Here is an 11177-nt window from a genome sequence, read left to right as displayed (position 1 = left end):
TTTATCATGTCTGGACATGATAATAATTAGATGAAAGCATAATTTAATCCTTAATTCTTAACATGACATTGTTTAAATGACAAACCTCATTCCATCTATTTGGGGTTTACATGATAATAATTACTGTTATGCTTGCCCTTTAAAATTGATCAGTTCATTATTAACTTGATGCATCACCTGAATATGGGAAGCTGTTCCCGATGGAGCCTTTTCATTCCCATATCTTGTACCCAAACAACATCGTAGAGTATTTACCACTTTCGGCTGTAGATGGCCAGGGCTATTTCTAAGCCTTCATTAAAATGCCCTTTTCTTGTTCTATATATATTTCTTAGTTATTGCTCAAAAAAAAAAAAATCCCAAAGTTTGTGTTCATGATAATATCCTCTCTTTATAAATGCTTTATCTTATGTGATGGAAAATGACAAAAAAGTGATCATACTTTGTGTTAAATCTACTAGTCTTGCCCCATTATAAGTAAATATCAGAATTTGTGATGCACTGCGATGGGGACAGTACAAGTGCTTGCGCCCTCTAATCAGATTAAAAATTATTTTCAAATATTTGATTCAATTTAACAGACTAGACTCGATGCTTTTGAGGTGCATTTTTTTTTTTTGTTTCTCTCACTTATTGTGAAGGTTAAACTAAACTGGATGCTTTTCTTTTGAGAGAGAGTATTGTTATAGTGGTTGGAAAAGATTGAGGCTTGGATATCATGAGTAGGAGTGGCAATTAAGTTGGGTTAGATACGTGTCAGGTCAAAAATTCATCAATTTATATCCAATCTATTTATTAAATATGTCGAAATTTTTAAATTCGTCCTATTTATTAAACAGATAATCTAATCCGATCCACATAACCCATTTATGAAACAGATTAAATTAGTTAAATAGGTTGGACGGGTTTTAAGAGGGTTAAATTGATTTAAATAGATTAAACATATTAAGCAGATCGAGTTAAACAAGTTTTAAACATGTCAGAAATAGATTAAATAGATTTCAAACAAGTTAAACGGATCGGATTAGAATCTGACCTAATTATTAAATGAGTCAAAATGGTTAAACAAATCAAATGTTTAAATCTGAATTCAACCCATTTAATAAAAAGGTTTAGACGGGCTGATCCATTTACGACCTAAATCTGTTTATGTCGAACCAAACCTACTTAAAGTGGTCATTCATGAGTCAAATTAACGGGTTGAGTCATAAATTACCACTTATAATCATGAGAGACTTACAAACGGAACAGTTTGGAGTTTCCATTATACAATACTTGCATATGATCTAGGAGAAAAAACTTCAAAATAAAAGGGGACTGAATTAAGTATTTTGATAAATATTTGAAAAGTGGATTTGTTCAGGGGACTAGTCCTTCCACCATTATAATGGTAGAGATCATGCACGCAGATAACAACAGGAAAGGGATTAAATGGATGGGGATGAATTTAACTGTGATTATTGTAGAGTTATTGGATCAACTTCAGAATCAAGAGTAGAAAAAGTTTGATGGAACGTCTAATGACATACGAAGAAATATTATCTCAATTCTAAGAAGGCATAATCAGGAAAATTCAGAAAAATAGAGTTGCTTTGGGACAGAGCTACAGCCCAGAGAATTTCACTACGGTGGTAGAGAAAGTAGGTTAATAGAGCTCATTCTTCAAAGAATTATGAAAATGATACGTGGGAGAATTGATTAATTGAGTCCACATACATGTACATGCAGTCAAAGATGTACGGATGATGTTTATGAATGTGTGTGTTCGTGGAGGCACATTAGCTTCCTCTTCAATGAATTGTAGAAATAAAAATCTTGGTGAAAATTGTACCTAATGAAGTATTAAAATGCTCATATTGGGCCTTATGATTTTGGAAGTAGTTAACATTATTACATTTCCCAAAATCATTTTTTTTTTAATTTTTGTCGTGGTGTATGCCTTCTATTTTTCTTATTATAATTCCCATAGCCTAACGGATCCTACTATTAAATGTTATAATTACTATAGGATCAGAAATGCTTAAAAAACAGTGTCAACAATAAATGCTGAAATAAAACCATTTCATTTAGGATGGGTATGTATGTATGTATGTATGTATATGACATTTGGTAGCAAGGTCGCAGCTTGATGATGGGAACTATCCTAAAGCTGAATTATCGCATCGCATCACATCCCAGTATAGTGGACTCGCATCACATTACTTGACCGTGCGCTACTCACATGCATAGATCTCTTCGGGAACAGCAAAAAAGCTAGGGTTTCTGCGCGATGGAAAAAGACGACCAAAACTCTCTCTCTCACTCTCTCACTCCCCCACCTCCCCCTCCCTCATTACTGCTAATAACTAGAGTTTTGGATGAGTTCAAGAGAAAGGTAAAGCTCCACGCCACGTTGAAGTCATTCAATGCACGCGGTTTCGTAAGGCAGAGAGAGTGAGAGAGGAGAGGCCCTCCACTCCACCACGCTTACTTTGGCCTCTGGAGAGCCCTTTAGGTGTAAATGCACCTTGCTGTCCTCTTTTGACTCTCTCCTCCATCCCTGCTCTCCGCCCTCCCTTTCCTTGCTTCTCTTGGGTCGGCCAAGGCTCTTATGTATATATAAGAGACGGAACCTCTTGCCTTGACCCTCGTCCTTGCCTTCTCCAAGGAGAAAGGAAAACGGACGAAGAACAGAAAAAAAGAAAGAAAACAACTCCCGTATATCTCTCTTGAGTCGCTTCTAGACGTAGAGAAAGGGGAAAGAGGGTGACATGGGGAGACCTCCTTGCTGCGATAAGGTTGGTGTGAAGAAGGGCCCTTGGACTCCAGAAGAGGATCTCATTCTAGTCTCCCACATCCAAGAGCATGGCCCTGGGAACTGGAGGGCTGTGCCTACTAGTACTGGTAATTAAGCTCCTCTAACCTCTCTATCACGCCCTTCTGCGTCCCCTTTTGACAGGATGGCCTCTCATCATATCCAAAATGAGTTAGCTATTTGCTGAGGCTTTATTTAGTTTTGGATCACCAAAAAGGGTGGCCTTCCGTGAACTGGTTAGTTTTCTTGATTCTATTGTGATGTGTTGGTGTGTTGATTAGATATCCTTTTGAGTTCTTCTTTGTTAGTTTTCTTGATTCTGTTGTGATGTGTTAGTGTGTTGATTAGATATCCTCTTGACTTCTTCTTCAACCTCTCCTTCCACATGGTGAGCTTGTTACTAATTGAGACCCTAATTTAGTTTGGATGCAGAGGGTCTACAACTCTAGATCTAAAAAGGTGGTCTTTAGTGTCCAATTTTGTTTACGCTGTGTGGTTATTCGTTTATTAAATCCTCTCTTGTGTTTGGTAGGGCTGATGAGATGCAACAAGAGCTGTAGGCTAAGATGGACTAATTACCTGAGGCCAGGGATCAAGCGAGGCAACTTCACAGAACAAGAGGAGAAGCTCATAATCCATCTCCAAGCTCTTCTTGGCAATAGGTAAAATACCAGCAAACATGCCTTAGATCCCGAAAAAAAAAAACTTTAGAATATATGAGCTTTCTTTGCACAATTTGAGTCAACATATAAATTAATATATGTTCTTATCATATAATATGAAAGTACTTTGGTCCTAGGCTCACTGTGGTTTATGCCTATATTGGTTGTTAGATGGGCAGCCATAGCTTCTTATCTCCCAGAGAGAACTGATAATGACATCAAGAACTATTGGAACACCCATCTGAAGAAGAAACTAAAGAAGCTCCAAGCTGGTGATGGCAGCTCAATGAGTGGTGGGCTTTCTTGTGATCAATCCGTCCCCAAAGGCCAGTGGGAGAGGAGGCTCCAAACTGACATCCATATGGCAAAGCAAGCATTAAGAGAGGCACTGTCTTTAGACAAGCCCAATTGCCTAGCAGAATTGAAGCCCTCCAATGGCAGCTACTCTTTTACAAAACTAAGCCAACCGGCAACATCGTCATCGATGACACCCTATGCATCAAATACTGAGAACATATCACGACTGCTCGAAGGGTGGATGAAGAATCCACCCAAGTCGAGAGCAGCTCAGACCAATTCGGAGTCTACGCAACATTCGATCAACAATATGGTTGGGACTGACTCATCCTCCAGCGAGGAATCAGCCAGTGCAGCCAACCATGATCTCACTGCAGCGCCAACTATGCTTGAATCATTGCTCAATGTGGACTCGTCGACACCAGAGATGTCTGAAACAAGCTTCTTCCAAGGTGAAAGCAGTACAATCTCAGATTCACACATGCCACTCTCCTCGCTTGAGACCTGGCTCTTGGATGAATTTTTTGGTTCAGTGAAGGTAGAACTAATTGACATGCCATTAGGTGATACTACCGAGCTGATCTAAACCAAGTGCTGTTGGAGTGGGTTTTTGGTTCATTTTTCGTGTAGGCCTTGGACTGATTCCGATTAGAAAGAGCTCTCAATGCCAATGAAGAAGTGTGAATTCTAAATATCCACATGGACATGCAGTGTTATATAAGTCAACTCGCGGGAGTTCGAGAATAATTTCTACCTGTGAGGTCTTCTGTGAAGTCTTTGAAACTATCTTTTGTAAGGGGTTTTTTTTCTTGGGTGATGTCAGATAGATTAAACTATAGGACTTTTTTAGTCTTGTTCACTTCTGAATTGTAATCAAGCGGTGTGTAGAAAGGAAGGATTGTCATGTCCAGAAAATGTGGTTAATTATTACTTCTCTGTACTCTGTTAGTTTTCTGATTTGGCAGTCTAATGAATGTGTTTTAAGAACGTTGCTCACCAAAAGAAACAAACAAAAAAAAAGTGTTTTGGGGATGAATTCTGATGGATATCTCCTATGGATCATATCATCTTGCTCTCTGTACACGGAATAAAGAGGTCCATGAACAAATATTTCCACATGGCTTGTGATTTAGTGAGAACAAGGTAGACCTTGGGTTTAAAGTTCTGCAGGGCCATTGTTTTTTTGTGAGTTGCGCACCTGAAACGGAAGAGGAGGATGCAGCCAAAAAGAAATCTAAAAGTTTGTATGGTAGTGCATGGTGATATGGTATACAAGTTAATAACGACACCCGAAGGCCATTTAAGTTACGATCAGTTCATGTACTAAAAGGGACAGCATACGGAGACCACAATCTCAACCCATATCATCCTAATTGGATTGGCTTTTAGCGATCCGGAATCTTCCTACTCTACTATTTTTGTGCAGGACTTGAATCCTGCCATACTTTCTATGGAAGACATGGTAAACCCGTAAAATGACTTTCGAGCAAAATACTGCAAGTTGTGTTTGAAATAGTTTGTAGACTCCATGATGAAGGATAAAACTAATAATCAGATTTGATTTTTTACATAATAGTGATGGATCTACTTTAATGTACTACATTGTTGAGGTGGAACTCATTCCAACAGTTATATTTATTGAGGCAAATCAATCAACAAATAAGTAGGAGTTTTAGGTTGTGATTAAAAGAAAATGTTGGAAAATGGGCTGAGCCTTTAAGTGCTACGAGCTTGTAGTGAATGGAGAGGTTATAGTAAATGGATCAGGCAACTCTAAGGTGCTTGCATCCTTGCAAGGTGCCTTCAGTTTTTGCAGTAATCTAGAGCAATTATGGATTGTAGCGGACATTTTAAAGTGATTATATATTGCAGTCTTGTAGCCTTCATTGAACATCAACCAGCTGAGGGGAAGACTAAGAAGCCTAGGGCTGTCATTTCTTGGAAATAAACAGATGGGTCATTAATGCAGCTCATGTGAAGTGGTTTGAACTTTTTCCCCCTCTATTTCCACTTGGACTTGCTAGCTCCTGGCCGACCATGCATGCAGTCCCAAGCTGTAAAACAAAGAAAAGAGCCCAAAGTACTCTCATGCATGCCATGACCATATGGCAAGATAACCTCTTTCAACTTGAGAGAGAGAGAGAGAGAGAGAGGAAGCTTCTTGTTTTCTCCAATTCACACTTAAAAAAAGACCTGAGATACAGAGAGAGAGAGAGAGAGAGAGAGAGAGAGAGAGAGAGAGAGAGAGAGGTTTCTTAATCTTCGGTTTCTCAGTTATCTTGTCAAGGGGCCTAACACTAAGAAGAATTGAGAAATCTTGATAGTTTGGCCAATATATCCCAATCAAGATATTAAAACATATCAGCCAATACTTTGCTCCACAAAAAAAAAAAAATGATATTAACAATTGTGTCACACATTAATCTTAATATTTACTGACCAATAATAAGATCCATCTAAAATGATTAAAAATTTTACGAACATATATATTTATACTGTGCCAGTTGATATTTTTGAGGTATGCATTTTATTTTAGCTTAAATGATGAGGCTGTCGTTTCTTACTTATCAGATTGGCAAAACCCAGCTGATGCCAACATAAATCATTGAAGGAATAGGAAAATCATGAATTAATGACTGGGCAAAAAAGCTTTTATATATATTAGGAAAAGGGAAAATAAAACTTATTAGACAAGTGCTTTAATGCTTAAGAGAAATTCAGTAAATGCTTGGTCCCTACTCCACATGTGAATGTTCCTATCGATAGGACTATTGAGCTCACTTTTCTTAGCTGTAAGGGTCCTGCAAAGGGATTGCAAGGACATGCACCATTGCTAGCTTCCCCATTCGTATGCTTTGCCTGGACTGCTTCATGCATGAATATATATATTCTAAAGCTGGCAGAGGGAGCACGAGAACCCAATCCATCTCCATTCCTTCAAAACAGCTGCTCAAAGCTCGATCACTATAATTCTACATTTCTAAGAGTAAGGAAATTTCCTTCCCAAGTGAATAACTACAGTGAGTCTCTGTAAATCATTATTCTCCACTGGTACTGCTCCCATTACTCCCCTTGCAGACACTACCATGTGCTTCCTAACAGTGCTTGAAATGGACTATGTGGATTAGGTTACTCATGGTTGGCATCACGATATCATGAACGGAAGTAAGTTATCAATCACTTCATCTAAATAATAGATAAGCTCTACACAAAATTAATCTCTAAGCAATCTACTTCTTCTTAGCAAAATGCGGGCAAATTATCAATCACTTCCATCTAAATAATGAAATGTAACAATAGGTCTCGTCCCAAGACATATATCCTCACTAGTCCATGTAATGATGGCCAAGATGAAATATAGGCATTCATATAAGGAAGAAATAAAATAGTAGACATTATTTTTGAAGCTGCCTTCATCTTTCGGAGAAAGCTTGTGGTAAGCGAAAGCACGCGTCTACTAGATTTTCTAAATAAGTAAAATTTAGGTACTTGTTTAGCTGATCAGTATCATGCATTTGTTGACATTACAGAGTAATACAAATAGATTTATTGTTCAAGATCTCTCCTAATCGAATTTTTATAGATGTGAAATCTCCTTATTTGTCTTCCCTTATCTTGCAACTTAGGATGGGAATTCATTTTAGACATAAGTTGGCAAAGAGAAATGCCATCAAATTGAAGATTAGAGCAGCTAAGTCACTATTTAGATGCGCATCCCAGTTAAGATAAAAATGTTGGCTATTTGTGTTAATAACAAAGGGGTTATTAAGAAGGGCAAAAAAGAAAAATCTTCCCGGCCATCTAAATTGAAAGAAAAGCCTTCATATCTTCTTCAAAGACTTGAGGCTTCTTCATCAACTAAATGAAAGAATGTTCTCAACCTTTTCTCCACTCAAGCTTAATCAATCTGTAAGGGAAGCGCGTGCAAAAAGACATCAGACAATTCAGCATGCAGCCTATATGGATAATGATCTTGAGCTGCCTAGACAACGGAAGGGGGATTAAAAGTGTCACACCCTAGATCCGGAGTATGATATGGTCGTGCTACCGTTGGATATTACTCACAATAACACGAAGCCCACAATAACGCTTCATATAGCATAATAAAGAAAAATTGTCCAATATCATTTGCTAAACAAAAAGAAGTAGGTAGAGTATCTAAACTCAACATATAAATTCATAGACATAACTACACTTATAGTCTTATTGCTAGTTTGCAACTATGCTTCAACCCTTATTCTTTCATCTTTTATTTATTTTTATTTTTTTCGCTCTTAGCAATCATAATTATCTGGAAAAAAAAAATATAAAGAGATAAATGAGCTTTGCGGCTCAGTAAGTAACCATGCACAATCTTACCGAATCAAGCATCAATTTTTACATGATTCAATGCATCATTTAGAAAGTAGAATTATACCATAAAATAAAATATTTCATAAATATAATAACAAACTGCCATAGCAAACCAATCATGCATGCACAAATAATGCAAATTCATAAAATTGAAAGTACAATTTAAAATATCCATAATTATCAAATATGTGCCATCTATCCACAATTTTAATCAAAACAATGCTCACAGATTTTTTTGTTATCGTCACTATAATCATGTGACAAGGTTCGTCTTCGTAATCGACAAATTTCATAGTTCATATTCGTTACCAACTTTAACCCGTTAATTGGCAGAGGGCCGTTTTTGTTAAATACTAGCTCCAGGATGTCGATTGGCCTCCATTTCTAGAGACGGTCATAGCTATCTGAGAGCTCATAAAATATTTTATATTTTTCATAAATTATACCTTTATAAATAGATTGGAAATACTGAATGGAGTTGCAAAAGTTTAAAATGCATAATTGTACCATATATATTATTTTCATGCAATTTTTATAATCATAATTTATATGTAAATCAGTTATAATAAAGTATTCAGTAAGGATGCTATTTGGCCAAAAATATGGAATATTTACAATCATATGCTTGATCCTAAATTTTAAGAGAATAAAAAGCCCATCACATCACTATATTTTATATTTTAATTTTAGAGAACATAATTCATGCGTAAATTATCTATAGCAAAGCATAATGAATTATTCATAAATCATGGATCCTAAATTTTTAAGAAAATAAAAAAAAAATCACATCACTATATTTATATTTTTGTAATGCATATAAATTAAATAATTCAAAAATTAGCAAGGTTCATGCGGGGGTCACTTACCACTGTTCGCCAAAAGATCACTAGGTTCAGTTAGGCAAATCCGCTGCACATATCCAAACTATTAAAAATTAAATTACTTGCTATTCACTATTTAAAATCTAAATATAAATTAAAAATCTCAATGCAATCCGAGATGAACTTGAGCAGGCTATAAGTTCTGACTCGGTAAATTAGACTAGAACCTACAAATCAAGTAGAGAGAGAATGATTGCGCCTAGAATGGAACATCTCTCTTTTTTTTTTATTTATATATTTATTTAATTAATTAATATTATATTTTTTTATTTTATTTTTTTCTTCTCTTATTTTTTTCTCTGCTTCTTCTTTTTTCTTCTTCATGGCCCAATGTTGTTTTCTTAGGCAGAGAGAAACAGGAGAGGGGAGGAAAAGGGGCCTCCGGCCGGACAGCGGCTGCGACCGAGGACCGCAGCGCTCGGTGGAACAACCACCGTAGTCTTCCACTTTTTTTTCTTTTTTTTCCCCTCTTTCTTCTTTTTCCTTCCCCTTTTCTCTCTTCTTCTCTTTTTTCTTTTCTTTTTTCTGCTCTTCTTTTCTTTTTTCTTCTTTTCTTCTTCTTCATCGCCCCACCACCACCCTCCCCCCCTCTCTTTTATTACCCTTGAAACAGGAGGGGGAGGGGCGAGAGCCCACCCCACCGGAGAAGAGGGGAGGGGAAGGGGGCCTGCGGCCCGGCGGCGGCGCGGTCGCTGCGGGCCTGCGGCGACCGCGGCCAAGCACGGCGGCACAGCGGATCAACCAAGGTGAGTGGTCTTCCCCCTCTTTTTTCTTCTTCTTGTCCCAGCAACCCTTTGGTCGGATTCTAGCCATCGTCGGGTCAATCGGGAGGAGGGGGAGACAGGGAAGGAGATGGAAAGTCTTACCTTGCTCCGAAGAGGCGTTGCGACCACGAATCCGGCGGCACAAGTAAGGGCACGGTGAGCCCAAGCAGAGAAAGAAAGAAGTGAAGGGAGAAAGGAAGGGAAGGAGAGGAGAATGGAGGAGGAAGAAGGGCTCGGCGAGCCCAAGCAGACAGGGAGCGGAAGAAATAGAGGGAGGAGACCGCGGATTCCGCGATCTCCTCGCGCTAGCTATTCTTCCGAAACTGCAGCTCGCCGGAAAGGAAAGAAGAGGAGCAGGGCTCCGGCGATGTCGCGCGGCCCTGCCTCCCTTGCGGCGATGATCACAGCCAACTCCACCCAGCTGGCCATAAACAGGGTGTCACAAAAACATCGACACTTTTTAAGTACCACGCTCTGCATGCAGTGAAGATTACTATAATCAAAATGAATTTAATCGAGTGTCAAACGTGAAATGTACAAGGTCAAGCAATAGCAAATGCTATTGTCTCTGAATTTGGCATCCAAACAATGACAGCATGATGAAGAGTACAGAATTTGCATCAAAATATGTGGGAAGTAGAATATTTCCTGATACTGTGTCCTATTTCTGGATTAATATTTTACCTTTGGCTGCATTGAGTTTGATTTGAGGTCATTGGTGTTGAAATCACCATTTGTTCCAAATAAGGGCCGGATTTTACTTTTAATGAGCGAGCCTAACATGTAAAATTTTTTAATAATGAGATTAAAGAGTGCGGAGACATGGTTCGAACTTAGGACCTATGCTTTGATACCACCATTTGTCCCAAAAACTTAAGTTGATTGAATGAGCTAAATTTATTTATATATTTTATATTTTTTTATAGGGAAGATTGTTATCTAAAGCAATCACTTGGATATGATTGTTCTTGCATTATGAAAGTCTTCTATTACATGCATCCCCCTTTGGTGTTACACATGCATGATGGCTCCTTGCATTTCATAGAGTACATGACTTGACGTCTAACGGATGAACCTTTCCTTTACACCGATGGTGTTAAGGAATGAAAAGGAAAATTCTAAGTCCGAATATCTGATAGTTGATTACCTTCCTAGTTACACCATAACATGAAATTTATACAGATCAGTGGGTGGGTGACATTAGCTTATTGCATTTATAGTTCATTTGTCATGGAATTTTAATCATCACAGGGTCATTAAAATTGTGGTCAGAGTAAATAATGATGTCCCATGTTCTAGTTGAAGGATGCCAAATGGATTTCTTGGTGCTAAGACCGTGGAAGATTAAGTTATATGAAAATTTAGGAAGAATATAATTTATTTAAATATCAATGTGAATTAAGGTTATTGCTTTATGGTACAATTA

General features: G+C 37.8%; 1 protein-coding gene across 3 annotated transcripts; it reads left to right on the top strand.

The window, feature by feature from the left end:
- Nucleotides 1-2443: 2443 nt before the first annotated feature.
- Nucleotides 2444-4740, top strand: LOC120113276 (myb-related protein 306-like). Of its 3 annotated transcripts, none has more exons than XM_039134308.1 (3): nt 2444-2883; nt 3327-3456; nt 3628-4740. In XM_039134308.1, the coding sequence occupies exons 1-3, from the start codon at nt 2751-2753 to the stop codon at nt 4337-4339; spliced, it is 975 nt and encodes a 324-aa protein (XP_038990236.1). In that variant the 5' UTR covers nt 2444-2750; the 3' UTR covers nt 4340-4740. The 3 variants fall into 3 exon arrangements, with proteins under 3 accessions (XP_038990236.1, XP_038990237.1, XP_038990238.1); XM_039134309.1 differs by having other exon boundaries at nt 2758-3030; XM_039134310.1 differs by lacking the exon at nt 2444-2883 and adding an exon at nt 3039-3253.
- Nucleotides 4741-11177: the final 6437 nt, after the last annotated feature.

This window comes from Phoenix dactylifera, chromosome 15 (assembly GCF_009389715.1).
Source record: "Phoenix dactylifera cultivar Barhee BC4 chromosome 15, palm_55x_up_171113_PBpolish2nd_filt_p, whole genome shotgun sequence".
Taxonomy (NCBI): domain Eukaryota; kingdom Viridiplantae; phylum Streptophyta; class Magnoliopsida; order Arecales; family Arecaceae; genus Phoenix; species Phoenix dactylifera.
The sequence above is the reverse complement of the archived record's forward strand: the minus strand, read 5'-3'. Positions and strand labels throughout refer to the sequence as shown.

Excerpts from the sequence above, each read along its gene's own strand:
- LOC120113276 (XM_039134308.1), top strand. The coding sequence starts at position 2,751 with ATGGGGAGACCTCCTTGCTGCGATAAGGTTGGTGTGAAGAAGGGCCCT. Across the intron at positions 2,884-3,326 it reads GGCTGTGCCTACTAGTACTG|GGCTGATGAGATGCAACAAG; the intron begins GTAATTAAGCTC and ends TGTGTTTGGTAG. Across the intron at positions 3,457-3,627 it reads CAAGCTCTTCTTGGCAATAG|ATGGGCAGCCATAGCTTCTT; the intron begins GTAAAATACCAG and ends ATTGGTTGTTAG.